General features: G+C 39.8%; 1 protein-coding gene across 6 annotated transcripts in view; it reads right to left on the bottom strand.

Annotated features, from left to right (window-relative positions):
• Positions 1-7671: 7671 nt before the first annotated feature.
• LOC108975136 (LIM domain and actin-binding protein 1) overlaps positions 7672-21079 on the bottom strand; it is a 14565-nt gene continuing 1157 nt past the window's right edge. Inside the window, exons 2-13 of one of the 6 annotated variants that reach the window (XR_001993852.1) lie at positions 18722-19155; positions 18236-18328; positions 12658-12791; positions 12375-12541; positions 11749-12282; positions 10965-11129; positions 10755-10903; positions 8242-8727; positions 8039-8184; positions 7888-7972; positions 7759-7826; positions 7672-7690 (exon numbers count right to left, since the gene is read on the bottom strand). Coding sequence is in view for 5 of the 6 variants with exons in the window: in XM_018943442.1 (XP_018798987.1) it covers positions 7824-7826; positions 7888-7972; positions 8039-8184; positions 8242-8727; positions 10755-10903; positions 10965-11129; positions 11749-12282; positions 12375-12541; positions 12658-12791; positions 18236-18328; positions 18722-19114 (2355 nt within the window). In the remaining variant the exon portion in view is untranslated. Of the gene's footprint in view, positions 7691-7720; positions 7827-7887; positions 7973-8038; positions 8185-8241; positions 8728-10754; positions 10904-10964; positions 11130-11748; positions 12283-12374; positions 12542-12657; positions 12792-18235; positions 18329-18721; positions 19156-21079 lie in introns of those variants that run through there. The other 5 variants (XM_018943442.1, XM_018943444.1, XM_018943443.1 and 2 more) reach the window with 5 other exon arrangements.

Genomic DNA, 21079 nt, shown 5'->3' with positions numbered 1-21079 from the left:
GGGAGTAACTATGGCCTTACCGCGGCAAGGGGCTCTGGCGCGGCGGACCTCCCAGTTCCCCATTAAAACAAATAGACCCGACAGCTCACCCCGCTGAGCCAAGGGTCGTACGAACAAGGTGAACACAAACCAAACCACAAAAACAACAACTACTATCACGGGTGAATCGACAAGGCAACGTACAAGGACAATGGCTACGAAACACGATACGGCAAAGGAGAAGACAGGAGGCGCAGCTGCAGGCAGGGGAGGTCAGGGAGCTATGCGAAAGTTCAGCTACCTTGATGCTCTCGCCAGAAGAGCGGGCGCTGTTCGAGCAGCATGCCAGGGAGGAGGATGACGACATGAGCGGTGCCTGCCTCAAGTGGTATCTGCGGTACCCCCGGGACGGGATGACCCCCGAAGCGTCGGAATACCTGGCCAAAAGGAGATACGTAGATACCGGGTCGTCCTCCACAAAGTAGTGTGGCAGGACGACGTCCGTGTGTGCGCAAGGCAGCCGGTCTATGGACCGTGGCTAGGTTAGTACGTGGCTAGGTTAGTGCATCACTAACCGAAATGCGGGGTGGCGGGGAAGCACTCACCTATGCACAGGCAGCAAAGAGGAAGAGTGGTCAGGTCACACCACAGGAGTCCCCCAGTTCCAAAAGGCTGAGGGATGGCGGCACGAGGGCGACCGGAGGCCAACCATCAGCCCACGCTCCGCCGCGGGTGGAGGAGGGGGGGCGCAGGTATGCGGATGCTGTCAAAGGTATCCGTATGGCTGTACTGCCTCAAAACTATGCGGCGGAGTCGCTGGAGTCGGAGCAGCTCACGGTGCTCCAAAACCTCCTCCTGGAGGAAGTATTTAGAGGTGCGGAATACGCGGCGTCCTTCCTTGGAGTATACTTCAGAGGTGGCATGCTGCAGGTGGACTGTATGGACGATTGTCCGCCAACTGGCTGCGGGAATTTGCCCCAAAGCTAGGAGCTGTGCAAAAAGGGAGGAGGATCTGCCGGTCATGCACAGGATGACAATGTTTCTCCCCCGCAGCGATGACAAGCCTTAGCATCGCGGCCTGGCGCGTATTCAGCAGCCAGGTAGAGAAAAGAGGTGAGCTACGTGGATGGAGATTGTACCTGTCCATTGATGACGAATCGTACAGGTACGTCCGTGCTGCAAGCTTCCGCCTGTTTTACAGATTTAGCATGGTGATCATGAGGCCGCACAAGCCTGTGGCCACAGGGAGCAAGGAAGCGGGGAAGGCTGCCACTCAGCCGAGCGTTAGCGGGCCCAACAGTGGCAAGCAAGGTGGTGGAGAGGATGCAGGTGGACGACGTGGCAAAACAACCGGGCGTGAGCGCAGAGCTGACTACGCTAGTCGCAACAGCTGACGTCCCGGCTGCTCAGGAAGGCGGGCTACCCTCCACCCAGGAACTCCTCGAGGGACTAGGCGACCAGGAGGACAGCAGTGCGTACGACGGAGGGGATATGGACGTGCCCCCCTTCGAGCCAATACTATAATGGCCGTCGACGTGGAAGTTGCCCAAGTGATCCTGCTTCACGCGGCGGGGGCCTCGGCAGTCATAGCGAGCAGGTTCACACCGGATAAGTTGGGCTTCCTGCTGATCCAAGAACCTTGGGTCTACAAAGGTGAGGTCAAAGGCCTCAAGTCGGTACACAACAAGGTAATCTGGGACCTCTCTAGTGAGCGTCCAAGAGCATGCATAGTAGTCAGGAATAATGTCGACTTTTTCTGTATTTCAGAGTTCCTGACGCAGGACTACCTCTCGTTATCGGATGCGACGCGAACGCTCACCATGTTGAATGGGGAAGCACGGACTGCAACACAAGGGGTGATTCTCTATTAGAATATATACTAGGTAGTAACTTAGCTATTGAAAATGTAGATTACGAACCCATCTTTATAACTATAAGCAGGAAGGACGTGCTGGACATCACCTTCAGCAACGAGCACGCAAATGGTTGGGTCTCAAGGTGGAGGGTCTCAACGGAGCTCTCCCTGTCGGACCACAGAATTGTAAGGTTCGCATTGAAGATTGAGGTCAGGCAACTTTCCCCAAGACGCAACCCTCGAAGGACAAACTGGAGTTCTTCCAGGGTAATGCTGCAGGATGAACTAAATAGGAAGAGGCTGACCGGTGATAGTGGTACGGGTCCGGGAATAGAAAGCAGAGTGCTGGCACTAAACGGGTCTATCACTAACGCTTACAACGGTAGCTGCCCCCTAATAGTGCCCACAGATATTCGGAACTGTCCCTGGTGGACAAAGAAGCTTGCAGACCTCAGGAAAAGAGTACGTAGCCTATTCCACAAGGCAAAACGTACAGGGGTCTGGGAAGAATRCAGGAGCTACCTAACCCTCTACAATAAGGAGGTTAGGTCAGCAAAACAAACGAACTTTAGGAGTTTCTGTGAAAAGGTCTCCTCCACACTAGAAGCGGCGCGGCTGAACAAGGCTCTGGCTAGTGGGAAGACTAACACGGAGCTAGCCATCAAAAGAAGTGACGGGACCTTTACGACCAGCGCGGAGGACAGGGCGACAGAGCTTCTGCGTGCACCCGGAGACCATCCAGGTGTACCAATGTCTACCTGTAGCCAGGGCGATGAAAAGAAGAAATGTGACAGCACCGGGGCGCAGATGGATAGAGGCCGTGCTGCGCACCAGGATCGCCGAGACCAGGGTAGGCGGAACAAAGGTTCGCCTGGGAGCGGCAAGAGGCTGTCCACAGGGAGGTGTGCTATCACCTCTACTATGGAGCCTTGTCGTGGACGAACTATTAGCATTGCTAACTGACAATGGGATCCGCTTCCAAGGGTATGCGGACGCCATTGTGATAATAGCAAGAGGCAAATTTGAAGATACTCTCTGTGACCTAGTGCAACGGGGTCTAAATCTGGCAAAGGGGTGGTGCAGAGGAGTGGAACTAAACATCAAACCCTCATAGACAACCGTAGTCCCTTTCACAAGGCGCAGGTCCCTACCCGGCTTGAGGAACCTCACACTTGGGGGCAGAGAGATCGAGATGACTAACAAGGTCAAATACCTGGGTCTTACGCTGGATTCTACCCTGCGGTGGAAGCAGCATGTGTACCAAACGCTGGTCAAAGCTAAGTTAAAAAGTGTTAATGGTGTGCAAACGCCTGGCGGGTAAATCCTGGGGCTGTAAGCCAAATATCGTTAGGTGGTTGTACACCATGATTGTGCGACCGATAATTACATACGGGGTGGTGTCCTGGGCCTCCGTAGCGCCGCAAGCTTCGGTGGTTAACCGACTACCGAAGCTTCAGCGGATAGCATGTGTTTGCATGACGGGCGCTATGCGAACCTGTCCGACGGCAGCTCTGGAGGTCCTGCTGGAACTTACACCGCTCCATATAATGATAGGTCAAGTAGCCAAGCACTCACTTCTGCAGATAACAGCAGAGGGAAGGGGCAAAATCAAGATAATCTCGTCCCAGATGATGGAGAGGATAAGTGACGACATTCCTATTGCCCTCCTCCCAAGGGACGGGATTACGAAATCAACTCATTTCACGAAAAGGTTTAAGGTTATCCCCGGGAGCAAGAGTGAGTGGAATGACCCCACTCTTGAGCAAATGCTAAGGGATAGTACACTGAGGTGGTACACCGACGGCTCAAAAACGTCGGAAGGAATAGGTGCGGGTATTGTAATCCCGCGTACCAAGCTCTCCATTCCGATGGGAAGCTTTCCAAGTATTTTTTAGGCTGAAGTCCTGGCTATAAGTCGATGTACAGAGATGAGCCTCCACCGCAACTATCGCAACGAGCGCATAGCTATACTCAGCGATAGTCAAGCGGCACTAAAAGCGATCTCCTCCTACGAGATCGAATCGCTTTTGGTGCAGGAGTGCAGAGAACGATTGAACAACCTAGCTGCAAAGAACCAGGTGCACCAAATCTGGGTGCCCGGCCACAGGGGCCTAGCCGGCAACGAACTGGCTGACGAGCTAGCCTGCTCCGCAGCCTCCACCAGTATGGTTGGGCCCGAACCATTCATTGCGGTGGATCCCCACACTGTGAAGGAGCTGCTCCGCAAGGAAGACAGAATATGCAGAGAAAGGTATTGGCAGCGAGCGCACGGTATGCGTCATGCCAAGCTGCTAGTTGGGGGGTATAACCAAAAGAGGTTTAAATCGTTAATTAACCTCCCAAGAAACAAACTCAGGATCCTGGTTGCATTCTATACCGGCCACTGCAAGCTGAAAAGGCACTTAACTAATATGGGCCTATCATCTTGCGCTAACTGTCGGTTTTGCGACAGGGACCCTGAAACCAGGGAGCACCTGCTAATCGACCGCTTTGCAGTCTGTAGGCGCAGGTCGAAGGCCCTTGCAGCCATGTTTCCGAATAGGGATCACATCGCCTCGCTAGCACCCGGCAAAATAGTGGACTTCGTCAATATGCTGGCGCTAAGCGAGTCCCTGTGAGTTAGGAGAGGCAGACATGGTCATATGCCTTATATGCAACCACATTCTAATTTAAGAACACTCTTCCATACAGATAAACATGGATGCAGACATGCCACTCGCTTCGACGCCAACCATTCGCTCGACTATCCACGTGCAACGCCAAGTGGCAGCACCAGCTGCTGCCGGCCCAGTCGCAGCTCCCCGAACCACCATATAAACGGGTCCTCGTAGTGGAACGCGAACACTCTCGTCAACGCCCATATCAGCAGCGGAGCCGCAGCGCATCAGGTGCCCAATATGTAGTCGACCGCACCGGTTGATGCACTGCGCCATTTTTAAAGGACTGCCACTACAGCAAAGGCTGCGCGTCGTCCAGGTACACGGCCACTGCCTCAATTGTCTGGCACCTACCCACACTACCCAGGAGTGTACTTCGGGAAACGTGTGCCAGATATATATGTGGCCTCATCACACCATGCTGCACCGAACCACCAGACATGACCTCGGTCAGCATTTTGGTAGCCACCACCGTGGCGCAGTACGACGTCCGGCAATAAGCCGGGATGCACGAAACCGTCGACAGCCAACCACACCTCCGGCCAGAGCACCGTTGTAGCCACGCTCCAGCAATTGCATTCGCCTAGGGGGGCCGGGATGGCTAAATGAGCCTTAGTCCGCTTCCCCTTCACCACACCTACACCCATCTCTAACACGCACACTCACCACACACACATCGACAGCACCACAGTCCACATCAACACCACCCACACGAGAGTCCAGAATCCACACACTCAAACACATATCACACCATACCAAAAAAAAAGGGTCAGTGTATAGTATACGCCGCATACATAGAGCAGTTCAGATTGGACCTCCTTTGAGTCCACGTCGCTTGTCCGCCACCGCTACGCAGCGCTCCAACTCGAACCATCTCCACAGCTTTGAAGTTTATTTTAAATTGAAATTGAGTCAAATTAAATGCATTTATACAATATTTGTTCAAAAAAAAAAAAGGGGAAAACCCACAAATCTACATCATTTATACATTTATAATATATTGTCAAGAAACAAGTGTGAATCCTGAGTTTTTTATTTTAAAATAAAGAAAGCGAGCAAGTGTTAAGTGAAGCGGGCAGTGATTAAAACAATAGTTATTTCAGGCTTCTCTTTGTAAAACAGCGTCAAGTTTTTTAGAGCTCTGAATAATTTTTTATCTTAAATAATAGTGGCATCACTCCTCTCTACTGTACTCACTATTTCTTCTTCTTGATTGCCCTAGTCACCGCTTACGAGATTATAGACGAGTTAACAACCGCGCGCCAGTCGTTTCTTCCTTTCGCTACGTGGCGCCAATTAGATATTCCAAGTAAAGCCAGGTCCTTCTCCACTTGGTCCTTCCAACGGAGTGGATGTCTTTCTGTTCCTCTGCTTCCCCCGACGGGTACTGCGTCGAATACTTTCAGAGCTGGAGTGTTTTCGTCCATCCGGACAACATGACCTAGCCAGCGTAGCCGCTGTCTTTTAATTCGTTGAACTATGTCAATGCCGTCATATCACTCGTACATCTCATCGTTCCATCGAATGCGATATTCGCCGTGGCCAACGCGCAAAGGACCATAAATCTTTCGCAGAACTTTTCTCTCGAAAACTCGCAACGTCGACTCATCCGTTGTTGACATCGTCCAAGCCTCTGCACCATATAGCAGGACGGGAATTATGACTGAGTTATAGAGTTCGGTTTTTGTTTGTCGAGAGAGGACTTTGCTTCTCAATTGCCTACTCAGTCCGAAGTAGCACCTGTTGGCAAGAGTTATCCTGCGGTGGATTTCTAGGCTGACATTGTTGGTGGTGTTTACGATGCTTCTAAGATAGACGAAATTATCTATAACTTCAAAGTTATAACTGTCAACAGTGACGTGAGTGCCAAGTCGCGAGTGCGACGACTGTTTGTTTGATGACAGGAGATATTTCGTCTTGCCCTCGTTCACTGCCAGACCCATTTGTGTTGCTTCCTTGTCCAGTCTGGAGAAAGCAGAACTAACGGTGCGGGTGTTGAGGCCGATGATATCAATATCATCATTCTGACGGAGCTTTTGGTGCTGGTCAACGTCAGCTTACACAGCCGTATAAGTTTTGCAGGGATACCAAATTCAGACATCGCGGCATAACGGCAGCTCCTTTTCGTGCTGTCGAAAGCAGCTTTGAAATCGACGAAGAGGTGGTGAGTGTCGATTCTCCTTTCACGGGTCTTTTCTATGATTTGGCGCATGGTGAATATCTGAAGCCACACTGATAAGGTCCAATCAGTTTGTTGACGGTGGGCTTTAATCTTTCACACAATACGCTCGATAGAACCTTAATGCGATATTGAGGAGGCATATCCCACATTAGTTCTCGCAGATTGTGGGGTCTCCTTTTTTGGGGATTGGGCATAGCACACTTAAATTCCAATCGTTGGGCATGCTTTCGTCCGACCATACTTTACAAAGAAGCTGATGCATGCTCTTTGTCCGTTCTTCGCCGCCATGTTTGAATAGCTCGGCCGGCAATCCATCGGCCCCCGCAGCTTTGTTGTTCTTCAGGCGGGTAATTGCTATTCCAACTTCTTCCTGGTCGGGCAATGGAATTTCTGCTCCATCATCATCGATTGGGAAATCGGGTTCGCCTTTTCCTGGCATTGTGAGGTCATTGCCATTCAGCAGGCTGGAGAAGTGTTCCCTCCATAATTTAAGTATGCTCTGGTCATCGGTGACTAGATCACCTTTGGCGGTTCTACAAGAGTATGCTCCGGTCTTGAAACCTTCTGTAAGCCGCCGCATTTTTTCATAGAATTTTCGAGCATTACCCCTGTCGGCCAGCTTATCAAGCTTTTCGTTCTCACGCATTTCGGCCTCTTTCTTTTTCTGTCTGCAAATGCATCTCGCTTCCCTCTTCAACTCTCGGTATCTATCACATCCCGCACGTGTTGTGGCACTCACGACTGTCGTCGGCAAAATTAGAAATATTATTAATTTAGCGAGAGCGACAACTGAGAGCCTGCTGTCGTGTAGTCTTGCAGCTGTCTAAATAACGGTGCCCATAAGAACGTTATATTTTAATATTTGACAGATGTCGCTGTATATGTTTTTTTTTAAATAAATAATTAACAAATGAACAATATATGTATTTAAAGCAAATTAGCGAAAATGCCGCTCTTGCAATTGCCTATTTAGCCTGTATGTACGGCCAAGCCTTGTATAAAGTCGACAGAAGTTTGCTTGAATCATAAAATAAAACACTATAAAAATATAAGAATTTATAAATTTATTTCATAGCATTTAGTACCAATATTCATTAGGCGCTACCGAATTCAGCAGTTTTCATAGACAGATGCTTGATCTTCTGAGTTTTTACTAAATTAAAAAAAAAAATAAATATAGTTAAATTCTAAATGACGGTTTAATATTTATTTACCACGAAACGATTAACTTGATACCGCGGCCTTGCTTGTTGAGTGGTCTGTGTTGAGTTTTTCATATTTTCAAATCGCTCCCGTATGCTACAGATTTTAATATTAACATTTATACTTATAAAAAACCCGCGATTTTTTTTAGTTCAAACTCACATTTTTGTGCTTTCAATATTTGAGTTATCAGATACTTCGTTAGAGTAGATATCAATGGGACCTTCATTCAATTCCCGCTCTTTGTCATTGGCCTCCCACTTCTCGAATTTCACTCGTAGTTGTTTAGCACGTGCTGCTGTTTTTGCCTATTTCGAATGCATACAGTAATACATAGTTAGAAAAGTAGATCACATGCATTTCACCTCCTTGAGAGCCTCGTCATCCAGAGAACACTTGTAATTCCTACTTGATGAGTAGTAATCTTCATCGTCATCCTCTTCCTCGCAGTCTTCGTTTTCATCCTGTGATTCTACGTCGGTGCTGTTGTCATCATCATACACACTGTTACCATCATCTAAAGGAGGTGTAAAACACTTCAGCGGTCTTGGACCAGCTTTTTTGCCCCTACTATTTTGTTCAATTTCACGAAATTTATTTAAAATCATTGCGGTAGTGTGAGATTTTTCGAGTATGTGAGTTTCTTCCTCTAGCTTATCAGTATCGTTTGGGTCTTCAACTTCCGATTCAGGCGTGGGCATTTTCACAACTCCCTCCCTTGGCGGAGTTATACGAAATTCCTTCCTTTTTTGCTCAGTTGGACGATATGTTTCAAAAAATTTAAATTTCGAACTTATTTCTGAGGTCTCAATTTTTATATCCTCTGGTTTCTCATCATGCTTAACGATATCCTATTTTTGGTTAGACCAATAGAAGCAATGAATTTCATATAAATGACATTACACAAACAAGTACAACGAATCGAGAAAATATATAAAAATCAAAGTGTTAATCCAGAAGATATGGAAAACAGAGAAACATACTATGGAATATCATAAGTCTATTATCAAAATAATCTCAAGTGTAAAAAATTTGAGCTAAGACATTCTGTAATGCTAAAGTAAGAGTCTGAAGTTCCTAAAATATAAAATATAGGCAGTGATTATTTCCAGATTTTACTAAGAATCATAATGTCTAACGTTAATTGAATATAAATAGCAAAAGATATATTTATTCTTGCCATAAATTCTGTTACAAAATTTACAATGCATACAGTGTGGACAAATTTGCAAGAAAACCTGCAGTTATTTTTTACTATCATTTGTATGCAGTACACTCATCGCTTCAGTTGATGGCATAAAGTTAAACAGTCATCCTCGCGTGTTCGATCGCCAACGCATTCGCAGAAATCCGTTAAAAAACAGAAAATGATGTCAAGGGAAATGGATATATCGACCAGATCAATGAAATGATCCTTGCATGAAAGTCTATCTTCACTTAACTAGTTATCTGCTGACAATGTTGGATTGATGTAAAATAGGCTCAAAAAATGCGTTATACCTCTTCATTTCTCTGAAAGAGGGTTTAAAACTGGGGCAAAAATATATCAGCAGAATGTTTTAGAACGAGTGGTAAAGCATTTAAGTAACACTTTATTCGATGGAGAGCATTGGATCTTCCAACAAGATTATTCTCTGGCACACAAGGGAAAACACGCAGCTTAAAAGCGTTCATATTTGAATCGATTGCTCCACAGTTTGTGTTGAGAGTTTTAGAATATGACCTATCGAATACATACAGAAATGGCAATAGAAACTGTGCGTGGCGCTACTGATCAATGTCTGAATCATTTGAGAGATTGTGTGAAATCAAAGGTAACCACTTCAAGTAAAATTTTGTACACCGCTCATTTAATACACCGTATACACCGCCCATATAATTGCAATTCAAAAATCACACAACGTTTGGTTAAACTAACCGAAGAATCAATAAACTGATAATCGTTTAACTGAACAATACGATTAATTACAAAAATTTTGCTTATCTAATCAATTTTAAAATTCATCTGTGCACTTTAAGTATTTATTTAGTTTTTAGTAATGATATTTAAAATACAAGTACATTTTAAACTTTAAACGTAAAAAATATATGGCAGCAAGATCACCGATGAAGCTATCTTACATCTTTCAAGCTTGTAATTGTGGTTGTACTGCAATAAGCTATATATTGGAAGAACATTCTAATACAATATACCGAATAAAATGGTACACCTTGAAATTTGATTCGATTCTTACTATGTTATGTGGAACCCCATTACTTCAATAAATCGAAAAAATTAAATTGTAAATAGCCGAGCCAAGTTTTACGAAATGTGGTTGACCATAATATCTGTAGAACTATATTCTTCATTTATACAATATACTTATATAATTAGAATTCATAGTTATAACAAAAATGAAGTTATGGAACAGTTATCATATTATTATTTGCTGCTTATATTTTTAATAATTTCATTGTAGAAGTTTGTAATTTTTTGTGTATGCATTGTTCAATTTATGTGATATCATATGTGATTGAAACGGGGAATTTCACGCTGTTCTTGTATGGCTTTGAAAACTTCGATAACTGACGAGGACTGACGAGGGCTTTCATCTTTATTCTTATCAGCACCATCCAAAAGATATTCACCAATAAACTTATGTTTTTACATGCGGATGCTAGATATTATTTTTTTAACGGAAGTTTTTTGTGCAATTAACCGGGAAAAATTAAAAATTTATTTTATCCGGGGAAACCAATTAACCGGGAAATTTAACACGTATTTTGTATGACATACAAATATATTTTTGAAAAAAGAGATATGGTTTAATTTTTATAAAAGCCTAAAATTGTAACAGAACTTATGGCAGGACTTTTAAGTTGATTGCTTTTCTCTCACCTCGTTTTCATTTTCGCTATTCTGTCCTTTTGCGTTATATACGTGAAGTTTATCTACTTGTGGCGATTTTGGTGAGTTCAAATTTTTTCTGCTAGCAACCACATTAGCATCCAATTCCATAAATATGCTCCGCGATTTTTTACTAATCGCTGAAAATTGAAAATTGCCATAACAAATAATTATACTTGTACAATATTTTTTTTTTTTTACCTGATTCAAAAACATCTTCATTCTGTAAAGTCTTGTGATATGTCGAACTATCTTCGCTATTATCTCGAGAATTTTTAAATACTTCTCCTTTTTCGAATCGTTCTTTAAGCGAACGAGTAGCCCCTTCATGCTCTATGACGAGTTTTTTGTTGGATGCCGTAATTCCTATTAATAACACAAAATAAAATCGTAATTATTTACATTTATTGACAATTCTATTCTATGTTCATGGATAATATTGTGCTTTGACTTGCACATTTTTTACAATAGAGCACAGCTGAAATATAATATAACGAGAAAAGAAGTGAATAATTGTTCAACTTGAATTCCAACAAATCATTGAGATATGGCGCTAGAGCTTGAGAGATGTCCAATATTTCTTTAGAAAATCGTTAACCTTTATTTTCACTAAATCTACATAGTTGCGAAGAAAGTTTGGTTTACTGATTCGAAAGCGAAATTCTGCACACTGCATCTATATATAAAACTTGTAAGAGGTTTAACATAGCCAGTGGATCAGTTCTAAGCTGAATATATACATATTTTTTACATGAGCTACGTAATTTAACGTAGATAATATATTCCTAATGAATCTTATATAATCTATGCATTTATTTAATATATGGTATATAAATCCTGTGTCACGGTGTTTGTTATCGAAATCCTCCGAAGCGGCTTGAAACCGTTTTAATTGTAATTGTAGGTAGGAGTATAGGTTTTATGCAATTTTGCGTATCCCTAATGAACCTTTGTCTCTAGAATATATTGTTACCAATAAACTTACCTTGCTCTGATTCAGCGACAGCTTGTTGGTACATCTCTTTGATACGAGCTTGTTTTCCCATGAAGAGCCGTGAACGTATGTTTTGAATTTCCTGTTTACGTTCTTCCCGCCGCTCCTCTTTGGACATCATGTGTCCCTTCTCAAACCTTGTTTTTATATCGTACATGGCATGACCAAGTCCGACTGGTCGTTGTGTTCGTTTCTTTGAGGGAAGTAGGTCTGCATTATACTCTTCTTTTATATTTTCTTCAATTTCTGCATCGCTTACATCACTATTGCTCTTCGAGGAGTAATCACTCACACTGTTTATCTGTGTATCGCCAGTCGCTTTTAATCTTAGATCTGAACTAATTCCGTGTTCTTTCAATTTCGTTATTTTGGATAATATCGAATTGGTGTGCTTAACAGGGATTCGCTCATGACGATACTTTTCTTGTTCCTGCTGGGTATGTGTTGCACTTTCAAAAACTTGAAATTTTGAGCGAACATTACATTGTTGTAATTCTTCCAATCCGAGATTAGGTTTGTCTGAAGCTAAAAGACAAAAAAAAAAAAAAAATTAATAAAACGTTCATATACTTTGTGCTTTCATGAAAAACGTTTACAAAATTTATTGGTTAATATACCTCTTACAACATCTGGAGGTAACTCCAGCGGTTGATTTTCTCTAACGATTAATTCCGGCTTACTCGGAGAATAGGCCTCACGATCTTCTACATATTTCGGAAAAAACAATACCTTGAAATGCACCATGCAGTATAGGACTCCCTCATGACTTTGATAGTTGTCGACCCTATGATAATAATAATACGAGGAATCAGCTCAATTATTTTTATCCCTGTTAGTATATAGTGAGCAACTGAGTGTGACAAATTTGTATATACTTATGAAATTAGTAGAAAACCTTACTTCAATTGTCTATTACATTCACGGCAGCGGAAGCAATTCTTATGATAAATGCTCTTTTCGGCCTTGATTTCCTCCATTTTGTAAACAGGTTTAGTGCAAAGGTGACAGTTGATTTCCTTATCACATTGTGGATTCTGCGACGGCAAATACATTTCTTACTGTTATAACGTTAAAAACAACTAATGAAGGGTTAAGTTCGTATATAGTTGAGCCTTATATATTCTCGCTTTTGTAAATAATTAAATGTGTGCGAAAAGTTTCACTTACTCATTCTTGGGATCACTTAGCTTCATTACTTTACTACTACTTCCTATATTCGAAACATTTACAATGGTTCACAGTGAAAATGGTCCACCTGTAACCAACTGTTAACTGTAAAAACTCTGGAAAATCATTATAAATAAAACAAATTTAGGTGAATTAGGTGAGTTCGCTTTATTAAAACTATAAGTACAACAAAACATTTATTAATTCAATGACATTTTCCATAAAAATGTGAATTTCATCAAATAGGAGAAAAGTGCATGTCACAGTGAAATTGGAATTGACAACTATTACATAAAGTACTACAAATCTTATTACCAATATTTGGTTGCACATCTTTTTTGGCGAATAATGGACTTACAGCGACTTCACTAGGTTTTTGGTATATTCCGGATTATTTTATCCCATTCTTTCAAAAGGGATTTTTTAAGTCTCCTTTGCTCAATATGCTGTGTGTCCTTTCAATTTCAATTACGTTTATATCTGGTGATTGGAGAAGGGAGGCAATTCTTAATTTATTATTCAAAAACTATGCCTCAGAGTAATCTCCCTTGACACCCGATACACTTGTGATAACGTTTTTTCCAATCCTCGAAAGAGTTGTCAATTTCCGGAATAGCCTTCAATGCGCGATTCACATCTAACGTCTTGTATTTGCTCGGAGCCGTCGTTTGTGTTTGCTGAAATCAGGCAAATACGGTGGTGGGGTACGATATTGGTTGCTAATTTGGAGAAAAACCCACCAATAATCAATGTAGTATGTGACGGTGCATTATCATGGTGCAAAAATCAAGACAAATAATATTCCTTGTTGACAGTATGGCGGGCCGGAAGGAATTCAGAGCGCACTACACCTTGATAATCGAATCAAAGTGACAACATAATCTTGATTTTGCTGCTTTGACGTGTTTTTTTCAGCTTACACTTACTTTTGCCACGATATTCGGCCGATTCATCGTTTGTTTCCGGGTCATAAGAATAGATCGAAGATTCATCGCCAGTAATAATACGTTTCATGACATCCTGGAAGTAGGAAAGACAGACCCTAACTCGACCCTGGTTTACGAAAAAAATTAATGATTTTGGAACCAATCGGGAGTACACTTTTCTTTTAAAATGGTTTTCACCGATACTTCTGAAATTCCAACGAGTACAGTAAGACTTCTGACTGTTAAGGACCTCTGATCCGGTAACGAGTTTTAACGTTCACCACTTTTTTTAAGGCGCTTCTGGAGATTCACCGTCACAAGCTTATTTATTAATATTTTTCATTGAAATTTTTTTCTAATATATGTAATAAAATTATATTACTCATGTCGGCGCAAAAAAACACAAATATATAATTTTTTTTGCCTTTAAAACCTTATATTTGGCACGATGTCACTGACACTGATATCAACATAGAAAAAATATTTCAACGAATGGGTTTTCGCGCAAAATTTAAATTAAAATGTTTTACATATTTATTTTGTCCACATTAGTAGCAGCCATTTTTTAACGATTCCAGCCGCCTATTTGAATTAGTGTCTTGATAGAAATGATACGTATCCTTAACAAAAAGTTTTTCGGCACTTTGTATAAGATATTTTTTTAAGAATTTGGATAGTGATATTTTTTCATAATCCCTTCGATAAAAAGCAATTCACCAACGTCAGCAGCTGAGCGAGGACCTCAGAACATCACATAACCGTCACCGTGCTTATCTGTCGGTCGCAAATATCTTCAGTCTGCCACCTGCTCCAAAAATATTGCATTTGCTGTCATCTGTTAATATAAAGTGCTTCCAGAAAGAAACAATTTTCCCAATGTAATTATGTGAAAACTGGAATCTCAAGTTTTTATTCTTCTTGCTAGCATTGTACAATTTTGTGCAATTTTGCCATTTCGCTCAGGACTCTTAGAATAGTTTCGACGTTACAATTTATTTTAAAATGTTTCTCTACCATGTCATTTGGTGCACTCAGTCGATCAATCTTGCTTTGACGGCCACTGAAAAACTTTTTTTGCTTAATTTAATTTTTAAACCAACCAACTATTGTGCGGGATTTTCAACAACTTTGGCAATGATTCCTTGAGACATTCAATTTTTATAATGTTCAATAATTAAATTTCGCTACCCAATTGCAGTATGGCGGTCCATCTTGGAATTAAGAACTGAACTATTTTATTAATAGATTAAACAACAGCTAATTTCAGCGCAAGAATGTAAACTGAGGTAAACATATCAAAATAACGTAATAGCCCTGACAGGCGAGCAAAATGAATGCGCATTAAGAAACGCTAATGCGCATTGAAATTTTATGGTGACAGATGGCAGAATTTAACATTTATACAGCTGATTGCGAAATTAGTTTATGAAAAAAATAAAATAAAAGTGAATAAGAAAAAATTATTACTATCAAGTTGGTATTTTTAAAGTGCAATTACTTGATTGTAACTCAAAAAAAAGTGTGCGAAAAAGTTGAGAATGTTAGAAAAATGTATAGCAAACTGTCTATCTAAAAATATTAAAATTAGCTTTTGTTAATATACTTGCACATAATTTAGTTAGCAATATAAAAGCTGCTAACCTCTGATGCTGTAAACGCAAAGGAGGTGGCAGACTTCAAGCGATGTCTATCAAAAAATAGAAAAAATCGGCCATTTTTAACCAGTGTTGTCTACTCAGATTTGCATTAACATGGGTCAAATGCGCAAGTAAATGTAAATTAAGCGCGGTTATTCATATTAGCGATGTCGTCTGTCAGAGCCATTAAGCTCGCTAATGCAAATTAGCGCTGTCGTCTGTCAGTTTCGTTATCTATCGTAGCTCTGATAGGGTGAATCATATTCACTGTTACATGCATTTTTCTCTTATTTTTTTAAAACTTATTTCAATAAAAAGATTTAATAAAATATAAAATATGTTTTCATATGTTTGTAAGTAAAATAAATTGAATTTATCAAATTCACGAAAACTATTGGCATATGTAAGAGGTGTGTTCAAAAAGTATGGGGAATCTTGAATTTTCGCGGGTTACATATTCGAATTTCGAATTTTTTGTGGCGTTACTTATGCCGACAAGCTCGGCCATTTTGAATGTTCATTTAATTGTTGACAGCTGCTTTGCTTGCACGTGTTTTGGATCGTCTTCGATTTTTAACTATTCAAAAAAAATGGATCAAAGAACCTGTATCAAATTTTGTGTGAAAAAAGAAATTGAGTGCTCGAATGCATTCCGAATGTTGACTATGGCATACGGAGAAGCTACCTTGGACTGAAGCAACGTTTATCGGTGGTACAAAATGTTCTCAGAAGGCCGAGAAGATGTGACAAAAATTGGCTTTTGCACCACGGTAACGCCCCTGCTCACACATCGTTGCTTGTGCGCGACTTTTTGGCCAAAAACAAGACACCAATGATGCCGCAGCCACCGTATTCCCCAGATCTGGCCCCCTGTGACTTTTTCTTGTTCCCTAAACTGAAGAGACCCATGAATGAACGACGTTACGCTTCTCTTGACGAGATAAAGACGGCATCGAAGGAGGAGCTGAAGAAGATAAAAACAATTTTTTTTTTGAAGTGCTTCGAAGATTGGAAAAACCGTTGGCACAAATGTATAATGTATCTTATGGGGATTACTTTGAAGGGGACAAAATAGATATTAATGAATAAATAACTAATTTTTGAAAAAACACAAAATTCGCGATACTTTTTGAACACACCTCGTATAAATTTCACAGATTTCAGTTAAAGGGCTTTTGTGAACCATTTTTACTGTGAGCAGATGTACTTGTGTATTAAAATCAATCTAACTATCCCGAATCTTAAATACATGCATACACACCAAAGGGAGGGTTAACACATGGTCTCAAAACTATTAGAATGACGGTACGACCAAAAATGTATCTTTAATGTCAGGACTGCTGCTTATAAACTGCAGAAATGAGGGAATAGAGTGTTGGACAGTACAAGCACTTTGTACCAGAGAAAATATCGCTAACAAATAACAAAATAGTGTTTTTTTCCAGGCTTCTACAGACCACTAGTTCAGTCTACTGAAAAAACAAGGGCTTAAACACCTAGGCCTGGAGAGCAAGAAGCAGAAATTATGAAGATACAGATACACCAGAATGTTGGAATTGGGGATCAGCTTTTCCGAAAAATTCGCAAGAGATATATCGCAGAACTTCTGGTTCAATGCGGAAATCATAAGGCGATGGAATAAAGAGACGGATATGCTGATATATTCACTTAGCTTTCTCAGCTGTCTTGCTTGTTGGCTGTGAGATGCACTCAGAAGATAATCAATCAATTAGAGTTCTATGGCAGGTTAGCTACACAGTAAATGAAGAGCAATGGGTCGTTCCGGTTCTGTAATAAATTCTCACATGACTGTAACCTAGGTGTCTGCCTCGAACAGGTAAACGTGCCACACCAGTTAAGACAAAAATTTCATCAACTAAATCTTTGAATCGGTGCATATGAATCGCAACAAAATTTCTAATGCGGGTTGTTACTGAAGATGAAAACTGGTCAATTATGACAACGCTAAGTAAAAATAGCCACGGTCTAAGAGCGATGAGGCGGCGCAATAGGTGATTGACGGACAGGAAGGTTTTGCGATGTGTTTAGTGCGTTTGACAAGGGAACATCTACAATGAGCTGTTTCCTTACGTCCAACTTTTAATTCGAAAGTGTACTTACAGCAATTGTAGCATTAGAAGGAAGCAATCGCTCAAAAGACGCTAGCTTTGGCCAATAAGAGGGCTATTGTATAGCATCAGGACAACGTCAAAACATATACGTCGACTCGCCAAAGCCTCGGAGGAAGATTCCATCTTATAGTCCGGGCCTGGCTCCAAACAATTATTACCTATTCTTATCCGTGGCGAATGAAAAATTCACTTGAAGAGGAGCTTGTGAAAAACGAATCCCCACTTTTTGCATTTTAATTTACGGAAATAATTAAAAACAACGGCCATCATGGTCCGAGAATCCCCCATACGCTTTAGAGTATTTAAGTTTTATTCTCTTCATATATATTATATAAAAAAAATACATTTTCATTTGGTAAGATTTCAATACTAAACATATTTCGAAAATAGTTTAAACCATTTGAAATTGTTGTTATTTCAGTTAAAGTTTAGCAATTTTTTGCAACGAAAAGATTTTATAATGTATAGTATGGTGTATTCGTGTAATGCGAGAGTATATAAACATTTTTATTAGCAAAATGATAATAACACTAGGGATTAAATAAAATAAACCTTTACTTTGTTTGAAAAAGATGATATCGTTTGATGGTTGGGTTAAAAATGAATGAATGCTTACATTGAACTTTTTTTGTGCTTTACCAGCGTCACTTGAACGTACATGAATTAAATTGCGCTTCTGCATAGCATCGAATTTGCTAAAGCTCGACTTCTAAAAAAAATCAAACAACAATTTTTTATATTAATTCAAATATTAGCAAGTAATTTTCTCCAACCATTTGATAAACTTAATCAAGTCTAAAGATGTGCGCTAAACTAGTATTGTGGAAACATATGAATATAGGGTTTCTTATCAAATATTTAGCCAAACTTGGAGTAGTCGGCTCTTACCCAATTGGACCTATGCTAATCAAATGAAATAACTTATTTTGAACTAATAAAAATTTACATAAATTCGTAAAAATTACTTAAGCGATTGATTCATTTAAAATTATTCTAATGTACATATCTATACACCTTTAATCATTGTCAATAAAATTAAATCAAATTGAAAGAATTAATAAAAATTCAAGTTCCGCTTTATCGTCAAAGCTTTTCAACTTACCACCGATATATTCTCATGATCCGTTTCACCTTTTCTACTTTTCTTACTTCCTGCTTTCTTTTTGCCTTTGGCTGTCGGTATCTCTTTTTTACATTCGACGCTTGCAACGTCTTCATTTTGCAGGATCTCGGTCTGCTCTTTTATGCTTGCGGAAATTTTAGTTTTGGTGGTTGTTGAACTGGACACAGAGCTTGTTGTACCGACGCCGGGAAATTTGTTCTTATTAACTTTAACCGGCGTACTGGCATTCTCTACACAGCTGCCGTCGACGCCGTCGAGAATACTGTTATTAAAATCAACGCTAATTGCCTCCTCAATATTCTGGCTTTTAGACGATTTGAATGTTGACTTTTTGGTCACTTTGCGTGTAGGTTTTGTGAAAGCCAAGGACATAGTTGAGCTAGTAGATATATTTACTAAGAATTGCTTCTCAACTTTGAAAACAGATTTTCATTAGTACTGATTTCTAATAGTTAATTTTAAGTTATAATACAAATAGTAAGATAAAAGGCGATTATGATTATCATATATAGTAATAACAGCGTATACTTCGAATATGAGACTACAAACATAGTATCAGCTATCCACATGTTTTTAATAAGTAAGTAAGATAAATAAGTCGGTAGAAGTCCAAAATAAATAGAACAAAGAAATTCTTTAAAAGCACATCGTCTCCTTGGAAAAAAAAATGTTCATGCCTGAAGGAAAATAAAACAGCCAAATTAATTTTTTTGGGAATGCACAATTTTGTAGTACTGAATTATCTTGAATTCTCCAAGATATATACATACATAAAAATATGTAAACAATGTAATTAGTTCTGAAGTACATTGATATAGATATTATACGAAAACAAGGCTCACTCATGCCAGCATTCTCTATGTTGTAATTTATTTTTAGAATACCGTAATCAAACATAAGGCAGACTATAAAACAATGTTCACTCCGTTTTGGAGTTATACATTGCACGAACCATGTTATCTTAAAATTTGACTTACTAGCTACATATTTATAAGAGCACTCTGGTTCACTGGAATCCTGCGACTATTGCCCAATAATATCAGTACTGCATGTAAAGCAACAGTTTAAGCAAAAGCATAACTCTGTTACATTTCGAAATGTACAAAAATTATTCTTATAAATAGATTCATATACAGCCGGCAATATACGTTTCGAGGTATATGTAATGAATATTTAGCTATGGATAGAACCAATTAAAACTAAAATTAAATATGGATATTTTTATCAACTTAAAAAGACTTGTGACAAAAACGAATTTTTTGAATTTACTTGCTCATCAGTTCAATTGTAATATGGGACTGACATCGCTCATTACCATATACCAAATTCCAAATATTGCACATATTAAGATTTGGCAAATTTTAACTATAACTAAGCTTACTGGTTATATAACTAATTACCTGTATTATAGAAACGTCAAGAAAATATCGAAACACAACTATATGACTCAACTTGTATATTCCCTTTGAAGTTTGAATAAAAACTGCTATTACTTTTCTGATCACAAATATTCATACAAACAACAAAAAAATTGTATATTGCATTGAATGCACTAGATTTCTATTGTTTCAATTATGTCCTGAACACATTACTAAGTTGGAGATCAACTGACCGGCTGAGTCAATTTAGTCATGCCCGTCCGTCTCTGTGTATATACGCAAACTAGTTCCTCAGTTTTTGAGATATCGATCTGAAAATTTTAACACGTCCTTTTCTCCCCAAAAATCGCCTATATCGCCTTTCACGGGTTTACCGTGGATATTATTTCACGCCTATTTTAAAAGAAATTTCTTTGTTTTCGTTTATATCGTTTTCATGATAAAAAAATTACTTTTTTGCGAATTTATTTCCTAAATATGGATTGAGTAATTTTATTCGAACCTTTTGTACATTATTGAGCACACTTTAGACAATATAGGGTAATTTATTTCGTCACGTTTTTAGTTTATAAAATTTAGACGAGTTTTCGTCAAAACTACTTGTTCAAAGTCCGTGTTCATTTCAAAACTATTTAACCGATTCATTTCAAACTTTGTACACATTTTTGACACATAATATACCTTCCCCTATCGCCCATCAAAAATTACCAGAGGACTTTGGGGGGAAGTTTTGATTAAAATTTAACTAATTTTTCATGGTTTTTTATTTTCGAGTAATTTCCAGAATAGTTACGGGGTGTTCAAAGTGTTTTTTTTTTCAAGAGGTTTTGGTTGAAGTTGTTACCGGCTTATGCTTCAATATTTCTGCATGAAAAAATTACCATATATTGTCAAAAGTATGTTCCATAATGTACAAAGGATCCGAATAAAATTACTCAATCGATATTTGGGAAATAAA

Source organism: Bactrocera latifrons, unplaced genomic scaffold (assembly GCF_001853355.1).
Source record: "Bactrocera latifrons isolate USDA-ARS-PBARC rearing strain unplaced genomic scaffold, ASM185335v1 scaffold_617, whole genome shotgun sequence".
NCBI lineage: Eukaryota > Metazoa > Arthropoda > Insecta > Diptera > Tephritidae > Bactrocera > Bactrocera latifrons.
The sequence above is the reverse complement of the archived record's forward strand: the minus strand, read 5'-3'. Positions and strand labels throughout refer to the sequence as shown.